Raw genomic sequence first — 23,368 nt, forward strand, 5'->3', positions numbered from 1 at the left:
TGCAATAAGTTTATTAAGTTTGATACGATACGTATAATTAAGATTGAGGATGATTTGAAGAGTGCTTTCGTAGAATAACGCCTGGACGATACAATTGCGTAATTTGAAAACACTATTAAAATACGCAACATTCAGGAAATGAAACTATTTTTCCGGATTTAAATCGCGTATATTTGTTTTTTCAAACAAACCGACGTTTCGGGCCCTTTACAGGTCCCATGGTCACGGTTGATACTAAGTGATGGAACGAACAAGGCGTGCTCCTGATGATAAAGAACACGCCTGTCCATAACAGTTACCGTGCCACTCAGAGCTTTAAATCGCAAAGATCTGAGGTGCACTGCCATTGCGCCCGTCACCCTGAGACATAAGTTGAAATGTCCCATGTACCTGTAATTGCACCAGCACCCTTACTCTTCAAAACCGGAACGCTGTAATGCTCACATTATTGCTTGGCGGCAGAAATAGGTAAGGTGGTATTTCTTTGAACGAACTCTTTCGCAATTGCGAAAACCTAAAAACACGAAAGGCATATCAAGAACCGTTTTTACATGAACAAATTTTTCGCACGAACAAAATAAAAAAGAATGACATTGCAAGGGTAACAAGTCCTTACTACGTGTTGTACATAAGCAGGAATGAGCTCTCCGTGCTGAGTCGAGGATTTCTTATCTTAACACTGCATGCGTGACAACGGCTAAAGAGATTATTATGAGTGCCACCGCGTGTACTAAATAAAAAGAAGATAAAATTAAATACGTCTAGACAGTAATAATGTGAATAGGACGTTGTAAAAATTCTGAAATACAAACATGAGCATGATAATGTATACAGGGTTATTGTTAAAATCGCATTGTTAATAATGGGTGATTCATTTGGAGGTACTTTTTCAAAACTAATAAAAACATTTATCGGGTTATCCGATAAATTTGTTTTTAGGTAATCCGTAATAACGGTGACCGTTATCGTGTCATGATAACGGAATATTTGTTTCCTGAAATGTAAGTCCGTGATCTCCAGGACATTTGGTATCAACAAGACGGGGCGACTTGCCATACAGCACGTGAAACCATGGCTTTATTGCGTAAACAATTTGGTGAACAGTTAGTTCATTACACGCTTCAGACCAGTGAATTGGCCGCCTAGATCGAAGAAATAATTTTTAAAAATAAATGTAAAGAATGGTTTTTTTGTATAAAAATAAAGATAACCCGATAAATTTGTTTTTATTACATTTTTTTTTAGTTTTGAAAAAGTACCTCGAAATGAATTGCAATAGTGTATTAACTCGAAAGGTGTATGTTTTCAGAATCGATGAAAAACGATTCTGAAAATATACAAATGTATAAAAAAATTTTGAGTCATATTTTCAGAAAAAAAACTGACTTCTCGTGAAAGGTTATTAAAATGTATGTGTAAGTTAAAGTTTATTACAGATATGTAAATAATTTCCTACTTGCCAATATATTTAGAAAAAAAAGGAAAAAATAATTTAATATTTTTGAGTAAGGACTGTTTTGTCCAGAACTAGCTCACGAAAAGTTTGTCTCATTTTGAGTAAGTTGATATTATATTTTAATTATTTCTTGCAATATTCTGACGACGGTTTTATTGACGTGTAGAGAATCAAGTTTTACGTTCAGCAATAGTATAATCTTGAATTTCACATATTTTGAGTTACAACACTATTGTTGTGCGAAATACTAACAACCTCGCAGTTCCTCTTTTAGTTTTTTTATAATAAAAAAAAAGGTTTTTTTTCTTTTACATACTTATATATGTTATTTTCTGATTTAAATTAAGAAATAAACTAAGACGACACAGACACTCTCAGATACGGCAGGTTGATTTGAACTCCTTTTAAAGGACTGGCCAGGTGCAGCAAAACCGGGACAATCGGAAAAAATCCGGGTTTTTTTATTTATTTTTTTATTACAGGCACATCAACTTGTCTCAGGGTGACGGGCGCATTGCAGTGTCCCTCAGATATTTGCGATTTAAAGCTCGAGTGACACTGCAATTGTTACAGGCGTGTATCTTACCACTAGACTATACGACTTGTTAGTCTCGTGACTTGAGGTTATAGAAAAAGTCTAATTTCGAATTTTGTTTTGCTTTTCCTTCAAAATCCACATGGCTATCCATAACAATTTTTAACTCATTTAATAATTTGTAGTAATCACAATAATCTGATTTCCCTACACATCTAAATATAGTAACCGTAATAGAAAGTTAAAGCTTTTATCACAAAGTGCACAATTACCCAGCTTAAAAGCGGCAACCTCTCGAAAGTGGTAATTGTGGGATGAGGTGCCGTCAGCCATAGGTCAAAATTGTCCACACTGAGCCACTTTTGACAACTGTTGAACACAACGTAAATTTAGTAAAGTGAGGCACTTCCTCTAAGACATAACCATGTTCGATATGGAAGTCATAAATGGGTTCCAGATTCAGGTTGGCCGGAGGAGGGACGATTTTTTCAGGAGGAGATTTTTGTGCACGATGGTTTACTTCGTGACATGGGTGCCCTAAAACCTGCGCGTTTGAGGATTTAATGGCGGCTACTAGTGACGCGGTCATTGTGGCTAAGTTTTGGGTCGCAAATAATATAGTTAATGCCATCGATAAGATAAGAAGAATAATAATATATTATTAATAATTATAATATTTGGAAGTACACAAATCAAAATTTTGCCATAAAATGTACCGTACTTCCACGTTTCAGTTTTTTTATAAATTGTAATTTAGTATTCATTTAGGAAATGTGTGTAACAATCTTCAAACTTAGGTCTTCGCGATTGTTACCTACGTGTAACAATCGAGAAAACCTAAGAACTCAATAGTATTCATTTGTCAACTCATTTATGCATTACAATGCTGGCCACGCGCTTCCTCTCAGGCGAGGGTTTGTAGACCATAGTCCGCCACACTCGTCCATGTAGGTTGGGGACTTCACATGTTTTCCGAGGGTTGTGAACCATTTTGACGTCCAGGTTTCTTCACGATATTTTCCTTCAGCGAAAATTTCAAATTAGAATTCGCACGTAAATTCCGAAAACTCAGAGGTCCGGATTCGAACCCACTCACTTTACCTTTACACCCATTACGTTACCATGGCTTTTTTTCAATTTAGTATTGGAAATGAAATTTTTTTCGTATCCTTATTTGTTTTCTTCAAACAAGCCAACATTTCGGGGTCTTTACAGGTCCCACGGTTATAGCTTACTGATATTATTTTTTTTTCTTTTTGGATACGATCGGACGACGGATTAAATTAATTTTTTCCTCATAGCCGGAAGTATGATCTAGTCTATATATTACAGGACGTCTCATGGCTGTGCCACAGGATGGAAAATACATTAAAAACCGTACATGGAACATTTTACTGAAATGTGAATACATTTTGATTTTAAAAACAATTCTAACTGCATTCAAAGATTTTTAAATAATCGCCTGTCTGACCGGTAATCGAACCCGCTAAATGTGAAAAAAAAAAAAATTTGTAATTTTACTATACTGATCAAAAGCCTCAATAATAAGGATTGTTTTCTTTTAAATAATAGCACCTTATATAAAAGGAAGACCATGAAAAACATTTTCAAATTACTTTTTTATAATCAGCCAGCCGCATTGTGATAGTGAATACACAAACACATTTACAACTAGATAATACAACTTACGTACTACCTCACTATTATTTTGTCATGCAGTTTTAATTTTTTTTAATAAACATATAAACTTTTCTATCTACGGTATTTAAGATACTTTCCCTCCCGTGTGGCATAGTCGTGAGACGCTTAAATACATATGTATATATGTATTTAAGCTAATTTAGTATGTGCTATTAGCCTTCTTCCTCAAATACTTAATAGGCAAGCTCGAAAGACGATTGTAGTCCGCCTTCATGAATACCATTAAAAAAAATCAACGATTATTCCTTTTATCGAATGATCATTGGGTCGAAAATCGTATTTCCATCATTTTTACATGAAATACTTTTTCTAATATTTTCGTATCTCAGATCAAAGAACACGTTGCTAATAACGTCACAATCCAAACCAAACCCTATTAAAAAAGTAACGAGAGAGGAAAAATAACCCTTTAAAACTGTAAAAGGTCTTTTGAAAGGTTTAGCATTGTGAAACTTTACAATATTCAATTTCTTTTCAGAATATTATGATGTGGAAATTCAAAAGGCCATTTTTTAAAATTTGGTTGCGACTTTGTAATAGGTCATTTGAAATGAATAATATCCGTAAATGCTCAAAGCCATTTTGAGCCTAATTGGAGCCCATGGTAAATTAGGGTCGGGGGTCCTTCTGTCAGAAATTATTACCGTGAGGTTATCAAAATTGCTGCCATATAATTCCAAACATACACCAGCGAGTTATGTATTGTCTACCTCTAAACAAACAGTATATTGTACTATTAATGGCGGTAAATAAGACATTAGTAACGAGAGTCCATTAGAAATAAGGGCTTTAATAACTCGAGGTATTGTAATTTTTACAACCCGTGCTACATACAATGTTTTTCATCATATTTGCGAGGAAATAAATACAATGATAAAGGCACTTAATTGTATGAATAAATATCACTTCACAAGAAAACAATTACAGATTTTGCTAATGGTGGATTTTATGTTTTTTTTTTATTAACAGATGGCCAGCTATTCTTCCATAAATAATACAACTGGAATAAAAACTAAAAAGGCACAAACGCACACAGCCGTGATATAAAATAAATCATTCGAAAATACTAAACAAGGAATAAAATACAAATACGGCTCAAACAACACCCTAACTTCGAATTATTTAATAAATTACCGGATGCTGTTAAAGAATTAAATTGTAGACAATTTAAAATGAAATTGCATAATTTGTTAGTTACTCAATGCTACTACAACATTGATAATTTTTACTTGATGATAAATGTAACATTTAACTATTGTATCTTATATTTTTAAATTCCTATTTTCCGATTAAATTCCATTTGTGGTTGAGTGTTTATGCTATTGTATTAATTTAACTTTAATACACGCTACATCAAAAATTAAAAAGAATGGTGTAAAATATTCGTATTCCAAGTTTATTGTGAAATGTACGATCTAGAATTACTGCAGATTTTGAATTAATTTAGTAAAATATAGTTACACTTTAAGCCTATATGCAATTAAATCAGATTTTTGGAGCTTAAAGCTCTTTGATTAATGATTGACGAATAAGAAAAGCACAGTGCAATTAAATTAAAAAAATAGAGCGGTAATGTAACGAAACACTTTGCCGGCATGTCAGGACACTGTTTACGATCAAATGTGATCAAAAATTGATTACATTGCTTTATTACAATGTGATCTCAATTGGTGAGTCAAGAACAATTAAGTAACAACACTGTAACAATTGGTTTTTATCTAAAACAGTAATTATAAACGTATAACTAAACTGTAATCACCGCATACCTTCGTTTCTTAAGTTATTACAGTGTTGTTCGTAATTTCTAATTGTACTTTCTCTTATAAAATCAGGTCGCGTTTATTACGAGCTATCTTATCACGATTGTTAAACGAACGTCGTGGGAAACCCGGACAACTTTATTGTTAACTTTTGCTTTTTTACCCATTTCTCGTGTCAAAGTCAAAGGTAAAGTCAAATAATCTTTATAGATAGATAGATAGATAACACGTTTATTCAGCACAAATACAAACAGAAACAAAACATTTACAATCACTTCACAGAGTATAACATAAAAGCACATAGAACATTCATTATTAATTTTATACACATTTATACAAAATATATATTGCGAGACAAAACAAATACTGTGAGAAAACAAACAAATACTATAACAACTGATAAAATTTTAAAATACTTATGACTACAGTTTGTGCTGAAATGGCCCTGACTCAGCATAAATACTGTAGACCAAGAGAAGGCAAACAGTGCTGATTTTCTTTATCATTTCTTTATTTCATTATCTACACCAAATCTACACATATCATAAACCATCTATGATATGTTCAAAAACCACAAATTACGGCTAGCATAAACATAATCTGTTTTGTTAGAGTAAATTTCTTATCTGTGAAAATGCTATTATTGCCTATTAATAACATCAAATTCGATTTTATTATTACATTCAAATTTCAAACATCTCTGAAAAACAAAACAATTTGATTCAACCTCAATTCTAATATCAGTCGAGACGAAGTTTTATTCGAAATGAAATGTCAATAGCAAACAATTTTGACAAATTTCACACGTTACTTGTTATCGAACTATATGATAGTTGAGGCCGACTCTAGTTTGTCTATGAATTAAATAAAAACTACTGTTGTGTGACACGCGTGAGAAAAGTTTTTATTTGCCATCATTTCGCCAGTCGTAATATGCGGTCCCTGAACATATCATAGAGAGCTTATAATATGTGTATAGATAAAGCAGTGTATGTAACTGTACAACAACACTCAAGGCAAACACTCGAGCGATGTTTTCATGAAACAAGCCGACAGGCGAGTTTCAAACCCACACTCGGATTTTAATGCCTTTCATTATGTAACACTCACATAAACTGCTATTATTTCACAAGTAAGCAAATTACACTTGAAATCTTCATACTAATTAAGCTCTACTGCTCATTCGTAAGGCAGATTCCCTTGAGAAGAATGAGCAAGAAACTGTAGGGGTTGCTCTTTGTAAATATACATTTGAATACATTTATCATTATAATATTTAATTGAAACATCTTAGGTTAAGAATTCTTGATAGAGCTTTTGCCACGGATTTTTGTCATCCAAGTACGCAGAAGTTATATAATAACCTTTACTTTTTGTTTCACTATAGTTTCAAACCACGTAAATGGCAAATTTTGAATAGAAATCAGAATTTTATTATAGAAGCGTACCCTTAAGTGAATTTGATACTTTATGAAGACGACTATCAAGAACAGATAGTTTATTTTTATTCCTCATATTAATAATAATAATAATAATAATAATGTCCTGCTCGATACGGCACGTATTGTTCGCCGATTCTTGGACCTGAGTCCCTGACCCCGGCCGACTGTGCCATTGCCGGGAAATACCGCCTCTCCCATTTAAAAATTCAAAATTAATTTTTTAGGCCTTGGGAGAGGCGAGAGTTTAAAATAAATACGAAAATAATAATAATAATCATTTATTTCAAACAAAGTTCATAGCTGGTTAGTAACAATTATCTTAAAACTATGTTAGAACAAATTATATTTAACATTATAAATGGCAACATTAGAGTGCATATGACACGCATTCCAGTGACTTACTATGGGGCAATCTACCCGCTCCAAAATGGTATTTAGGAGACCGCTGCCGCTATCCCGCACGCGCTTCATCACCGAGGCTACTCGTTTGCGTAGGACAGTCTGAAAACTATCCACACGCGTCTCGGCAAACATACCAGATGCGCTGCAGAACCGGGGCAACCCCAGCAGCATCCTAAAACCATTATTGTACTGTACGCGTAGGGCATCAAGCGATTTGCGAGTACATTTGGCCCACAGGCTGCACGTGTAAAAAGTTTGGCAGTATGCCTTGAATAAGGTTGTTTTTACTTCCTTATTTCATCGTGCAAACCTGCGCGCCAACATGTTGCTTCTCACCGACAATGCCCTACGCTCCCTCTCTACGTCCAGGTCATCAGAGAGGTCCACGTTGACCCCATGCCCCAGATATTTAAACTTGTCGACTCTACTCAATACTGTCCCTCCAAGCTTAACTGGAGGAACAGACTTTGGCGATTTGTTTCCTGCCTTAAAGACGAGTAGCTCACTTTTTTTACTGTTATATCTAAGGCCGTGGGACACCGCGTACCCCTCACAAATTCCAATTAGGACCTCAAGGGCTCTGACTGATGGGCTCAGCAGAACCATATCATCTGCGTAGCTGATGTTGTTCATAAAACTCCCGTCTATTGAGCAACCCACGCCGGCCTTGCTGAGCTCATCAATCAGCCCACTTACATACAAGTTGAAGAAACGTGGAGAAGTCAGTCCGCCCTGCCTCACCCCGCACTCCAACCTGTACTCTTTTGAGTATGAACCAGCCCATCGAACCTTATTAGTTTGGTGCTCATACCAGAACTTAGTTAACCTTATAAGCTCACGCGGTGCGCTAGTCTCCCTCAAAAGCTTATCCCATAAAACGTTGTAGGACACAAGGTCAAATGCCTTCGACAAGTCCAAAAAACAGGCATAGATTGGTGTTCCTCGAGTAGCGTAGTACTGAACGGTATGCTTAAGTCGCAGAATTGCTATTTCAGTGGACAGCCCTGGCCTGAAACCGAACTGTGCCTCGTGCAGATGCACATGCTTTTCAAATATGCGATCAAGCAAACCGTCCAGCACCTTAGCTATCACGGTTGCCAGCGAGATTGGTCTATAATTATTCCTGTCAGAGGCATCTCCCGTTTTGTTTTTCGGTATCGGTACAACAATGGTTTCCATAAGCTCTCGTTATTGTTATGTCTGCCACTGTTTTTCATAAAAAAAATTAACATTTTTCTTTGACATAAATAACATTTTGTACTGTGACGTGCATTAAGTAAGTTTTGTTTTTAAAAACAATAATCGATTTCCGACTTTTTATGATGCTTGGTGACGGGACAAACAAGTCGTAACCGACACGCCTGTCCATAGCAGTTGCAGTGCCACTCAGAGCTTCAAATCGCCAAGATCTGAGGGGCACTGCCACCGCGCCTGTCACCCTGAAATATAAGTTTGCAAGTAAGTAATGTGCCTGAAATTCATCAGCACCCTTATACCCTTTGAAAACTGAAATGCAATAATACCCGCATTACTTCTTTGCGGCACAAACATGTAAAGCAGCGGTACAAATTCTTCCACAAAGAGTTCTACTGCTGCTATAGACAAACTTAGGAGCACTATAAGCAGCTTAGTACCTATCTGCTTATAGTGCATTAAATAACTACTACCAATTTAAAAACGGACTTTAAACTTTTTTAACACTTCACAATTTTCGCAAAACACTCCAACGTTTTCCAATGTTCTGATTTAATCACGATTATTTATTTAGTAATATAACTTACTAAATTTGTGATCGCCGAATACATGGACTCGAAATAGGTAACTCTGTTCCACGAGTTTTTCGCGAACCTTCTATCACTAGACGGATTTCCACAGTCCGTGATTTTAGCGACCAATTCGCGCGAGCTGATATCCTAACACCAAGGAAAGAGTCTAGTCCGTGATAATGCAGACGCGTCCATAGCGGTGCATGGAATGCATGGGGCATTGGGAAAAATGGTCAGAACCGGTGTGTTGTGATAGATTGTCAATCTGTAGTTGGTTAATTATGAAAGGGCGGGACTAATGTGTGGTTGTCGGCAGTCGCCTTTAAAGTCACAAGCACAATCCTATTATCCACTAGTTAAAGTTCTAAAAGAACTGAATGGGCTTATAGAATCGAGAGTGACGTATTTGCAGGGAAATAGTGCTTTTTTTTAAACCTGCATTTATTCTTAACGTATGTTCTTAACATTTTTTAAAATATTTTATTTACCTAATTCAGTTAATGAATACGGTAATTTTTTGTCAAACAAAAAAACTTACGTCAAATTCACCAAAGTGATATGATAAACATTTGTCAAAGTGATGTAAGAATCTGAAGTAATTGACAATTAAGTTTTTTCAAATTTATTTAATTGATTTTACTAACTCCGTTGTCTAATACATAAGAATTAAAATGGTTAATTTTATTTAGGAGAATTAATGGGAGTTACCGTTATTAGTCTAACTTTGTTATCACTTTTATTACTCAGTATTAATGTTAATGACGGCCCTTTTATAGCGTTTAATTTTGTGATACACACTTACGCAAATGTGTCTCGTTTCCACATTGTTAAACTTTAAGTGGGAATTCGTGTTGACACGAATATATTTTACCGTCAAGAATAACAAAAAAACAGTATCATTTGGTATTTAATGCGTAGTTATTTAAAGCTTATTTGGAGTTCATTTTACATCGGTAGTTTAAACGTGACTTGTGGTATAGAAACTTAGTACTAAGACTTAATGAAACATTACTTGATTTAGAAAGGTACTAAGTGACATTTTCTTAATTGCAACGATGTAGGTATGTACAAATTGTCTGCCTAGTCTATTATGATTTTTCTCTGTCTACCCCAACGACGTACACCGATGATCTAGTGAAGGTTGCGGGAATCCGCTAGATGCAAGCAGCACAAGACCGGTTTAAGGGGAGGCCTATGTTCAGCAGTAGACGCCTTTCGGCTGGAATTATGATGATAATGGTGATAACCCCACAGAGAGACAGAGGCGTAATTATAATGTATATATTATGAACAAATGATAATGAAATGCTTTCAATTGTTACAGAATTCCAAACCAATGAAAAAAGGGATTTTATCTGGAAATATTACCATCCGGTGATGAAGTTAGATCCAAGATGGGCATTGCAGCAAACACACAAACATACAAAAGAAGTCGGACGGGATGGAGGTTCCCAAAAACATTAACAATTCTATTGTACATAACATTATTTGTTATAGAAAGCAAATGCCAGAACAGTCAGACCAAAATAGATAATTTAGAAATAATAGATAAACAATGCCATAGTTGTCACAATAGTAATAACATTGATAATAGTAAAAGGAAAGAAAATAGCAAAAACAAATCAAACAACGAAGAGGAATCATTCGTAGAAGAACTAATGGTAACAGTAGGAACATTTACTAAAGATTACCTTCTAGCAAATAAGACAGAAGAGCAACTTGGGCATGAGATAGAAATCTTACTAGACGACGCCCTAAGCAAAGATAGATATGAAATTTTTGACGGAGTTGAAATTAAATCTATTAAAACAAACAATTTTGAAATTAAAGCGGATGCAGTTGAAGGCAGATCATTGTTTCCTAAGTACACTTACGAATACAGATTGTATCAGAAGATAAAGACATTTATAGATACGCATGTATTATCAATAAATCTACCAAAGGCTGCAAGATTGGTTGGATTTAGATGTAAGTACCTATGATATTATATTCTGAGCTTAAAATCAAGAAAAGTGTGATGTTTTTCCCGAATATATCTTAGTTCCTTGCATGTCTTTGGAGCCAAATGTATTAGGAAAACAACCATTATCGACAAATAACAGGACTGAACGGAAGACCCAAATGCTATCGTTGTCCAACGTGTTATTATAAGGCATTATGCCAGCATTTTAAGCGCCTTATTTAGACAAAGAATTCATTGTATTTTATTCCGTTGTGTTGTATATATACGGTTAGAGTACTTTTAAAGTAATATAATCATCCTATTTAAAAGTCAGACTCTGGCCGGTGTAGCCTCCACTACCCTTCACGGTTAATAGGCAGCTCGTAATAATTACGCACGGGCAAGATTTTAATGAATGTAATGACAATTGTTTCTAAATTGCAAAGAAGCACATGAGACTGGAAGCTGGACGTCTAAGAAAGTAATGTGCCCGACAGTGAAGGGTTTATTTTATGTTGCAACATTGACAGAATGGGAATAAAACTATTTTTTGGAATCTAAATCGCTAATTAATATTAGACAACTGGTTGATGACTTTATCATCTGTATCAGCCATAATCGTGGAACCAGTAAAAAACAAATATACACAATTTAGATTCGAAAAAATAGTTTCATTCCCAATGTGCAGCAATCGCGAAAACCTAAGAACGCGAAACATTTACGGAATTATCTTTATCTTATGTTACAGCATTCGGCCTGAAAAAACTCTTCTTCCCACTATTGATCGGAGCGCAAATATTCAAGAGTGTCCTTCTGGCTATGTTCCTACCAAGCATTTTGGGAAGCTTTGGCAAGATTCTTGGGAAAGGTAAGTTTAAGAGTAATTTCCCAGCGTAAATTGTTTGTGTGGTAATATGTCTTTCAGCGTAAAATGTCTTTCTAAGACATGATATTATGATACCTGGGTGTCCTATTGAATTCTTTCTTATTTTTACTATTTGTCGCAAATTTATAGTCGCCTTATTACGAAAATCGATTCCGGTCTGTTTGAGAGTTAATTTTTTTATTTAATGATACCAATTGACGGGGTGAACAACTCGTGGTGGTAAGCTCTGAGTGTTATTGCAACTGCTATGGAAAGATTACAAAGATTAAGGGGCATCTTATGGTGATAATTCCCATGTGCCTGTAAGTTCACCAGCACCCTTACCCTTCAAAACCGGAACGTTTACGGAACCGGAGCATTTAAGTTTTTGTTGTTCTATCTGACAATTATTAAATCTGTATTTGGTAGTAAAGTAGTAAATTAAATGTGCAAGCGTCCTCCCCGACAGACCCCACTTCAGCTCCTGCGTTTTGAATCTTACCACACAGAGTTATGAACGTTTAGAATGGTCTATTTAATTTTCTTTTATTTTTCTACCAAAGTAAAATGTGATGAATCATTACATAGGGCGCACTATAGTTTCCGGAACTGCCATAAACAACCACTTACATAAACAATATTTAAAAAATGATTAGAACATTTAAAAATGGAACTGTTTGACTGTTGAATACAGCATGTTTCATCTGACTGTCACTTGTTTTTACATTGTGGCGTCATATTAAAAATTGGTTGTCTACATCACAATGGATTTAACTCGTGAAAATTTTCGAAGTATGATTTTCTACGACTTTAAGTGTAATTTAATAGCTCAGTGGAGTTTCGCTCAACTTCAAACTGCTTTTGGCGATAAAGCACCATGCAAGACGACTATTTATAGCTGGTTTGCAGAATTCAAACTCGGTCGTGTGAATCTCAGTGACGAAGTTCGTGATGGTCGCCCGTCCACTGCTGTGAACAACAAAAACATCGATGCTGTGCGCCGTATGATCAAAACAGACAGGCATGTGACATACCATGAGATTCGGCCATGTTTAGGCATAGGCATGAGTCAAATACAATCAACATACACAAACATTTGGATGTGAAAAAGTTGTGCTATCGGTAGATCCCACACAATTTGACTGAGGCTCAAAAAACGGATCGCGTCACTTGGTGCAATGCCATGCTTACCTAATTTAACGAAGGGGCGTCAAATTTGGTGTGGGACATAGTAACAGGTGACGAAACATGGATTTGTAGTCTCGATCCCAAAACAAAGCAGCAATTGAGCGTATTGGTCTTTCGAGACGAGCCGAAACCAACCAAAATGGCGCGCGTGCAAAGTGCCTTTAAGCGGATGATTGCTTCTTTTTTTAATAAACTGGACACGTGGCTGCTGTTGCTATGGAGAATCGTTGTACCGTGAGTAGTGATTGGTACACGATCATTTGTTTGCCGGAAGTTATTGACGAACTCCGTAAAAATAACCGTAAACGCCGTATACGATAATGCCAGTTCGCACACGGCCAGACGGACAAATGAATTATTGAAGGTGAACAACGTTGACTTTATGAGCCAACACAGGTACATTCCCGATCTGGCACCTTGTGACTTTTATTTATTTCCACAAATTAAGAACCAGTTACGCGGTCAACGATTTTCATCACCTGACGAGGCTGTCGAAGAGTATGAAAAATATGTTTCAGAGATTGTCACGAAGGAGTGGCATAAATATTTTCAAAATTGGTTCATTCGCATGAAAAAGTGCATTAACGCTAACGGAGAATATTTTGATAAGCAATAAATTCATTTCTGACCATTTATAGTATTTTTATCTTATTCATTCCGGAAACTTATAGTGCGCGCCACGTAGAAGTCATGGAACAAAAGAACAAGTACAGACTACTAAAATACAATCCTGCGAGGATTGTACGAATAACCTTGTGTATATATTTATAAATACCGAAATTTGAAGGTACATTTTATACTATTGATGCTCTAAATACCTGACTTCTTTGCTTTTGGTTGTAATTTTTTTTTATGACATCAAGTGCTCGATCGAACAAGTTATGTGCCTGATGGCAAGCGACACGCCTGCCCATAACAGTTGCAATACTACTCAGAGTTTCAAATCGCAAAGATCTGAGGGGCACTCAGTCACACGTCACATTGAGACATGAGTTGACTAGTTCAGCCCTGTGCCTGTAATTTGACCAGTACCCTCACCGTTGAAAACCGGAAAACAATAACGCTCCCTTTACTGCTTGGCGACAGAAATAGGTAAGATGGCAGTACTTCCCTGGCTCCTCGGAGCTCCACTGCTACTAAATTTACATTTATGTAATGTTATTAAAGGTCAAATTGGATTTAAAGTGTTTTTAAAGCGCCATTCACTAACAGTACGTTAATACTTGATGATGACTTATGGAAGTGAATCACTTTTACTGCTCACATGCTAAGTTTGTCCGTTATAATATCTATTGCATTAGGCGCGGTTGAAATGCCTAATGCATCACAAGTATCGGAATTGGCTCAGTTTAGATGCCTCGTATCGAAAGTTGTAGGTGCCTGCTACCAGACGTCAAACACAATATAACAAGAATGTAAATCCATAATAGATTTCCACAGTGGATTTAAGTAAAAGAAAATTTGCTTGTAGTCGCCGAGATGGATCGCTGGATGGATCTGGGCGTACTCCGTACTATACGAGTTGGGGACTTCACACGTTTCTTAAGAGCTGTGACCATCTTCAACACTCAGGTTTCATCATGATGTTTTCCTTCATCGTTAGCGAGAAGTTTTGCTAGCCGACTTTGGTTCTGAGAGCCTTCGTATGCATTCAACATTAAAGTACGAAGGAATGTCAGCTTTTTGGTGAAAGTTTATAATTATGTATTGTAATTTATTAAAAATCAAACTGGCTTAAAATATTCTTTAAACGTCATTCACTGATATGCAATAAGGAAGTCATACTGAAGTGGGTTTTACGGCTCACAGATTAAAAATTTTATTTAATATGTCCAGGTTAAAGGTTTGTAACAGTTTTCTTCACGCTGATCTACTCAAAACAAAATAGACGGTTAGGGGTCATTTTAGGGCATCGAGTGAACCATTGCTTAACTAGCGCCCCGCTGCTGCTGCTAGCGGCAAGTGTGTTTTCTACGTAAATAATAAATATAACGTCATTAATTATAATGAACAAATTCATAACATCTTAACAATTACTAACATCGTTGTAACGTGTATTATCTTCATTTTAATTAACAAGATTCGCCAAATCGATTTACCAGCCTAGCATTGTCAAACGAATTTCTATATACATAATTTCATTGCGTCTTCAAGGGTGGGTTGCTTTTCAGTGAGTTCATTGTTCAAAAATATGGATATGAACATCAAACCGTATAATGTACTTCTATTGTCCATATACATAAAGCGCACAGAACCAATTGTCCAACTACATATATTCCGTCAAACAAATGTTCATATTAACACATTGAATGCGAATATTCTGATAGACCCGGTTTCGGTTTCCACAGTCAGTCAGGTGCATAATGAACATATTTAGTGAAATTACTCAAACATACACATAACATGTCCGTAAAATTAAAGGCATAATTAATTTTGTTTATTTCATATTTTTTGTAACATTTAGTAAAACTGGCCTCGAGAAGTTTAGGGGCGGTTACACACGGCGATTTTTAACAGCGATGCAAGCGCGATGTAAACGCAATGCAGTAGCGATATAGTCGCTAATCGTCTGCCTTTGCACACGTGCACGATTTTAAGTTGCGCGTTTGCATCGATGCAATCGCCCATAAATCGCAAGTGTAGCGATGCAAACGCGCGTTCGTTGCATCACTGCTAAAATTCGCCATGTATCCACATGAGTATCCACTCTAAGATGTGTCACGTGTGATTATTAAAAAGCCATGATAGCCTAAAGGTTTGACCTACCGTCTCTCAAGCAGCGGTAGTGGTGTCGAATCCCAGCTCGTACTTCTGAATTATTCGGTGATGTAAGTACTACAGCAACAGAATTCACTCCGTGTCATTAACCAGGTCGTCCTTATTCTATAAGACCTATTTACATCTTTAGCTCCGTTTTGACATCTGACATAAACATTATAAAATTACGACAAGATCTCTTGAAAATGTTAAAAACGTAAGGTAACAAATCTATCAAAAACATTAAAGAATCGTGAAAAAAAAGCAATAATCGTATAAAGGAACATAATTATTATTAGGTTGTTTTTTATTGTCATCAATTATAATATATTGTGAATTGAGTCACATGAAACCTTTAAAGCATCTACTTACTTTAGTATTTAAAAATAGGTAAGAGGTATATTCAGCTTAATATTAATACATTTATGATGCTATCAAATGTTAGCTATACAGAGGTAATTATATTAACAATTTCCAAATAATAATTACTAATAAGTATAATTTATTTCCAATCACAATGGCGTTGTGATTGTGTTGGTTGTGGACCTTTACAGGTCCCATGGTCACTGTTGACCGATTTCATGGTTGAGTCAACCGCGACCATGGGACCTGTAAAGGGCCCGAAACATCGGTTTGTTTGAAAAAACAAATATACGCGATTTAAATCCGGAAAAACAGTTTCATTTCCTATGTGTAACAATCGCGAAAACCTAAGAACTCGAGTGAAAATTTAATTAAAATAAACCGTAACTGAATGGATTTAAGGTGTTCGTTTAATGAATTGTGGCCAAGCGCGCGTCTGTTTTACACAAAAACAGGAAATTGCTTTCAGACAACTTCGAGTTTTCCGCAGATGCATGTTAGAATTATTATCATAAAGTAAATGGTATGGTGGTATTCCCAAACTCGTTTTGCTATTAACTTATTCAGAAATGTGAAATTCTATATTTTAAATAAATAAACCGAGTTTAAGGTTTGTTACAAGAGTCTACGACAACGTCTACAAGTCATTTAAGTCGTCTAATATTCCCAAAAAAAGCAAAATGTTTCCTTTTCCATTGTAGCAAAAAAAGTTGTGAAATTTCACATAATGAATAGTAGGTGGTGTAAAGTAACTTTCGAAAGTTTGCAATTAATGCGTGCATAGGTAATTATAACAATTAAAAAACAAGCGCTTATAAGTCCCATTATCTTCTTTAAGATTTGTTAAATGTGTTTAACTATTTGGTAGAATTCTTTAAAATAATTAGTTATAACTTTCTTATTCTGATCACAAAAAGAGAAAAGTTATATCGTGCGCCTGGTAGTAAGCGATACACGTATCCATAACAGTCGCAGTGCCATTTATAGCTTTAAATCGCAAAGATCTTAGCACTGCCAATGCGCCCGCCACCCCGAGACATATTTGACGAGTCCCAAGTGCCTGTAATTTCACCAAAGGTTAATAAAAAAATAGTTATTTTTTATCTAACTTTTAGCATATTTCATAATTAAACGTAAATAATTAATTAAGTTGATGATTGTAGTACCCTTATAAGACTTTTTTTATACGTGACAGGCAGATGACTCTACTCCACCTGATGTTACATGGAAAGTTGAACCCACACGTGAAGGAACCTAGTGCAATGTTGATACAATCACTGCTCTAACCACCTCCTGAGTGAGCATTACTGCGTTCAAGTACAAGGGTGCTGGTGAAATTACAGGCACATGAGACTTGTCTAAAACTTATGTCTCAGGGTGACAGGCGCAGTGGCAGTGCCTTTGAGATCTTTGCGATTTAAAGCTCTGAGTGGCACTGCAACTGTTATAGACAGGCGTGTAGCTTATCATCAGGTACGACTTGTTCGTCCCATCACTTGATATTATAAAAAAAAATACAATTTACTATAAGACATTCGTTAAAATTGGCTGAAACAATATATTTGAAAAACAAAAGACTGTTTTACAATAAATAAAAATAAAAACGAATGTCCGTAATTAAATTATAATATTATTATGTCATCAACGTGATTAAAAATTAATTCATATTTAAATATACGTCAAAAACAGTTGATTATTAATGTCAATAATTATAAAAACCGAAACCTTCATACGACAAGTCATGAAAGTATTGTTAAGGTGAATTGTTATTATTATTTATATAATTATTCTTTTATTATCCAAAAATTCACCAATTGTATAATAAAGTTTTATGTATTAGTATTTTTTTAGTTATTGTACTTACGATACATGCTGGTAAAAGTAATTGTTTTGGAATTTTTTTATATATTTAGGTGTTCATCTAAATTCCAGGCATATCTCAACTTTCTGCATCATCAAGTCAAGCCAGCTACCCACCAGCCAACACCTACGGCACCGAAGAACAAGGCTACGCGACGGACCAGAAAGATTTTATGGGATACGAGTCCAGCCCTACTGGTACTTATGCGTACCCTCAAGACGAATACGGGAATGATGTCAACGACCTTTCTAATGTAGATATGTCCAGGTCAGTGTACTTATTTTTTATTTGGTAAGAAAGGTCAATCGTAATGGTTAACAAGGTTAGTTATGCGGTAATTCATAATTATATAATGCTTTTGCACCGTAATAGCATTTAACGCTACGGTTTAGCACCACATGGAGTTATATGGAATTGCTTACTGCGGAAATAACTGTCGTTATCGTAATGTTCGTTAACTCTACTGCTTACTATTAGTGATAAAAAAAAACGAGCAAAGTTAAAGAAAAATGCCTTTTAAACGACTCAAAATTCAAATATTCAAAATTGAAAATCATCTTTATTTCAATCAAATTACACTTGAAATCGTCACATTGATTAAAAACTCTACTCATTCGTAAGCCAGATTCCCCTGACAAGAATAAGCAAGAAACTCTACGGGTTGCTCTTTGTAATTTGAATACTATTGTCGTTTACAAAATCTATTTCAAACGTCTTACTTTGAGAATAACTGCAGACGGGTCACTACCACGGATTTTTGTCATGCGAGTACGCAGAAGCTGTATAGTATGAATATATGTATGTGTATGCATAGTTTTTGTTTCACTATAGTTTTAAACCTCGTAAATATGGACTGAAACTAAGGGCTGTAACAAAAATAACACAGTGATATAAAAAAAGGCAAAATATATATATAAAACACTCCCTACTCACACTAAACAGTCGAAACTCCCAGGTATTTACCCCAAGAGGACTTATATGCGTATATTTATCGGTAACCTATCACAAAGTCGAAATTTTTTTGTCCGCAATAACGTTTGTTCGAATTTTCATTTCACCGAAAGCTGAATTATAACGAAACAGTTGTTCTTTCAGGATATGTTGAATGTTTATCGCAAAGACACGATTAGGTTCGGTTAGATTAGGTTAAGTTAGGTTTAAAAGAAAAACATTTTCCTCTCAAAATTACTTTCGAGGTTACGACATTCTGATAAAAAAAAAATTATTTCTGGAAAATGTCATTTCGAACTACTGATAGGTAACCATATTTATCTAATACTTTAAAAACAATTTTAATCGAGTTGGAGTTTCACATGATAATAAATAAGCACGTCTACTCGCTTTGAGAATTTTGATGGTAGTGATAACGGAACGAATCAACGTAAGACTAATAAAGGAACAGGAATTCGAGAACAATAAAAAAATTTAAAAGTGGCCAGGAACCTGTAAAGAGGGCGATAGAAAGGTGGAATGACGTTCAATGAGTTCGCATCGTCACACCGCTCTTACTAACTGAGCTACTTCAGGTCAAGTCACCCGAGATACTGCTATTTTCGTATAGAGAGTTCACGTTTCGTGTCGCTCTCGTGCAAGTAGGGCCCCGTCGTGCTAGCCCTACGGATCTTACAAATTTATTTTTCGTGCTTGGTCTGTGTCAATGTAGTAAACTAGAGGAGTATTTTCACAAAAAAAAGTGAATATGACGCTAGCAAAAACATCATGACGTTCAATAAAATAAATATTGCATATAATATACCGACATCTCTGTCAATCTCATCTCTGGTAACTGAAACTTCCATAAATTACTCACTGGTGGCGCTACAGCAAAAAAGCTGTAAAACCCAATATAAAGATCTGCAACAAGCACATAGAGAAATTCGTAAGCTCTGCTGACTTGATCTGTAGTTCGGTTGGTAAGAGCGGTAGCCGCTATGAGGCAACAGACGCTGGTTCGAGTCCAGTCAGATCAAAGCAAGTTTTCTTTGCGTTTGTCCGATATTTGAATAATTAATAATTTAAACAGATTAGTAGAGCATATATTACATAAAATAAATATAGAATCTATTACTTATTCCGAACACAAATTTCCGTGAGATTAATGACTTAGAAACGCGTGTGAATTTTATATAGGGAATTCAAGAATCATTTATTAGGAAGACACGTTACGACTAAGTGACTTTGACATTGACTGTATATGTAATGTCGCTTAGAGTATCACACACAGTTTTTTCGCGTCACAGAATCAGACATTAATTCGACAGCCATATGTAATATGACAGTATTACAATACCTTCCTACAGAGTAGCGCCAATACCTTTGATATTCGGCGATACCACCGCCCTAGTAGGTACTTGAGGCTTCGTAAGCAGATGCAAGGGTTATCACAAAATGTATAAAAAAATGTGATTACCTATTATCATAATGTAATCATTTTTAGCAATAATGACTAAATATTGCTTTTCTAGTAATAAAGATTTATAAGTATTACAATGCCAAATATTTACATGTTTTCAGTTTTCCTTTATTAAATTTATTCATGTATATTCGTATTCTAATAAACAATTTAATTATAAAAAAATGGGGGAAACATGAGCACAGCTGTGATTTAAATTTTACTTTACTTAGTATATTAAATAATTAGCTTGTCAAATATTGTTACCAATATTGCATCCGTACACAGAACAGCGCTAATGTATAAGCGACGATCAACGATTTTCGTGGAACTCGCTGAATGTATTCAAAAATATTTTAAAACTCGCACATGTCAACCCTTAGCTCTCTATCCGGCAAACTATGCGTGTTTTGCAGGATTCCACCCCTAGGCTGTAAATATTCTAAGGATTCGCACAAAGCGTTTCGCTTCCACTTTTATATGGAGAGCGACTACGAAGTTGAAGTCTCTACCTGCAGACATATTTCCTAAACGCTATAACTTGGACCTTTACGAGACGAGACTGACTACGCATTGTTTAAATATACATGCTCCGTCGATAATCTCATCATCACTTTCTATAAGATGAGATGGCGGTCAAATGCGCACTTATTTATGTTATGAAAAAAAGTGCTGTTTTACTGACTTCCTTTTTCTGTCTAACTGTACCTAGATTTAAACAGATATGCACCATGACCATCATGGGACCATAGAACTGAAGTTATTAATTTTTATAAATAAAAGACTCCATTCGTTATAGCATGAACTATGTAAAGCAATTACACAGAATAATAAGCATTGTGAAAAAAAAAAAACAAATACAATCTGAAATAAAAAACGCAACTTTACTTCTAAAGCTAGTCTTAGCACACTCATTCATCAAATGACTAAACGTTAATTAAAAACTACGTCGCTACATCATCTTGGCACCTCGTGAGATGGATTACAAAGTCTACATGTACTGATTTTTCGTTATTTTAGCAGTAATAATGAAAAAAAGCCTGTACTTTATGACTATAAAATTTTTGAGACATTCTCAAATTTATTGTCTCATAATTTTTTAAAATTATTATTAAATTCAGATTTTAAAAACCCTCGACTCAAGCCAGAGTGGACTCCAAAAAGTAAGCCAACCATCTTTTTTCTCAGGCTAATTTAATAGCCTTAAAATAAAAAAACGGCTTTAGAGATCGTTGTGGAGCTACGATGCGAAAGACAGACACACAGATACATAGATATAGACTTCAAATGATAACTCCCCTCATTTTGAGTGGAGGATGTTTTTTTATGATACCTAGTGATGAGACGAACAAGTCGTACACCTGTTAGTATGCGACACGCCTGTACATAACAGTTGTAGTGCCGCTCGAGCTTTAAATCACAAAGATCTGTGGAGCAGTAATTTGCCTGTAATTCCACCAGTACCTTTACCCTTCAAAAACGAAACGCAGCAATGCGCTTATCACTGCATAGTGGCAGAAATAGGTAAGGATGCAGTACTTCCTTGGACGAACTGTTTCACATGGAAACTCTACTGCTAATATTATTAAAAGCTAATTAAAAATAATGTGTTAAGTTTTTATCGCTCTTCGTTGCAAAAATGGAAATGTAGAGTTAAAATAGATCAAATATACATATTAACAACAACCTTTGGGGCTTCGGGTATCTGTAACACAGAACGGACCACAATTTTTAGATGGTTGTCTCAATTTATACCAAAACGATTTCTCTGAAAAATTGTGGGCAAAGTGGCCACCCCGATTTAATACTTCTGTAAGGAACAAAATATCGAGGGAGTTAAAAAAATTGCACAAAAATCCAAAATTGTTTTCATTAATAACATCATCTTGAATATAGGAAGCTTTGTTTGCGTCGGATTTCTCGATCACTCACTGCTAAACAAAACGAGCTCGAGCTACGCAGGAATATGAATGTAAAATTTAAAATCGGACATGTTAACATGGAAATAATAATAATATAATAGTGCCAGACAACCACACGAATTACATAGTATAAAAAGACAAGCATAGTAACTCCATACAAACGTAGCAGCGTGGCTTGTGCTCGCCTGTCTCACGCCGTGTACAGACAGAGATTCTCATAATCTCGTGATGAATTCGCTTTGCAGAGCGCTGGTCGTCTCACGGCTGGTAGTCGCGCCACAGTTGCGCCACTGAAGGAGTCCTTAGTTTTATAAACTCATAGATATAATTTTGAAGTACTTTTTCGTAATCACAATATTTTCATTAAGTGTGAAAATTTAATTAGTCACCTTATCTAATGTATAAAATCACCGCTTCTTTGATTTTACTGTATAAATACAACACAACTTACTAAAGCGATGCGGGCATTTCAGGAATTTATTGGTTGGATTATTTAAAGCACTTTTGAGCTAATTGAACTGCAGCCTGAGTGATTTTTTCACATACATAAATTGTATGCAAATCGTTCACTCTAATTTAACACCAAGCGATTCGGATCTCGCGGGACATTTGTGCGTTCGCAACATAACGTTGGATTTCGAGCGTATTATGTTTGCACCACTGCTCATATTGTTTAAATTTTCTTACGATCGTCGACCGCACTCATGGCGGCTTTTCGGTAAAATATGTCTAAATTCCTATTAAAAAGTAAATATTAAGTTAATTTAATTAAAATAATATGTAACTTAATAAAGTTAATTCGTTGTTTTGTACAGGAATTCAAAATTATAAAACGTATAAAAAATCTTTTTGTCTTGTATTTTAATCCAAACTGGCAGCTCTAAAATAGGCAAAGGGGGACAATAAATAACAGAAAAAATCTAAAATTAATTAGAATGAGTGTTTGTATTACAAAAAATTACCTTACCAAATTTACAGGCACCTTATATGTAGTTTGTTTGACAATTCAACAGTAA

At 35.3% G+C, this 23,368-nt stretch overlaps 1 protein-coding gene across 1 annotated transcript in view; it reads left to right on the plus strand.

Annotated features, from left to right (window-relative positions):
- Window positions 1-23,368, plus strand: part of LOC113232395 — a 166,269-nt gene that overhangs the window by 106,082 nt on the left and 36,819 nt on the right. The window contains exons 2-4 of the mRNA XM_026467098.1: window positions 10,387-11,030; window positions 11,753-11,872; window positions 18,110-18,305. Coding sequence (XP_026322883.1) covers window positions 10,457-11,030; window positions 11,753-11,872; window positions 18,110-18,305 — 890 coding nt within the window. The 5' untranslated portion in view covers window positions 10,387-10,456. The remainder of the gene's footprint in view (window positions 1-10,386; window positions 11,031-11,752; window positions 11,873-18,109; window positions 18,306-23,368) is intronic.

The sequence above is a fragment of the Hyposmocoma kahamanoa genome, unplaced genomic scaffold (genome assembly GCF_003589595.1).
Source record: "Hyposmocoma kahamanoa isolate Upper Pololo Valley unplaced genomic scaffold, ASM358959v1 76, whole genome shotgun sequence".
In the NCBI taxonomy this organism is placed as follows: domain Eukaryota; kingdom Metazoa; phylum Arthropoda; class Insecta; order Lepidoptera; family Cosmopterigidae; genus Hyposmocoma; species Hyposmocoma kahamanoa.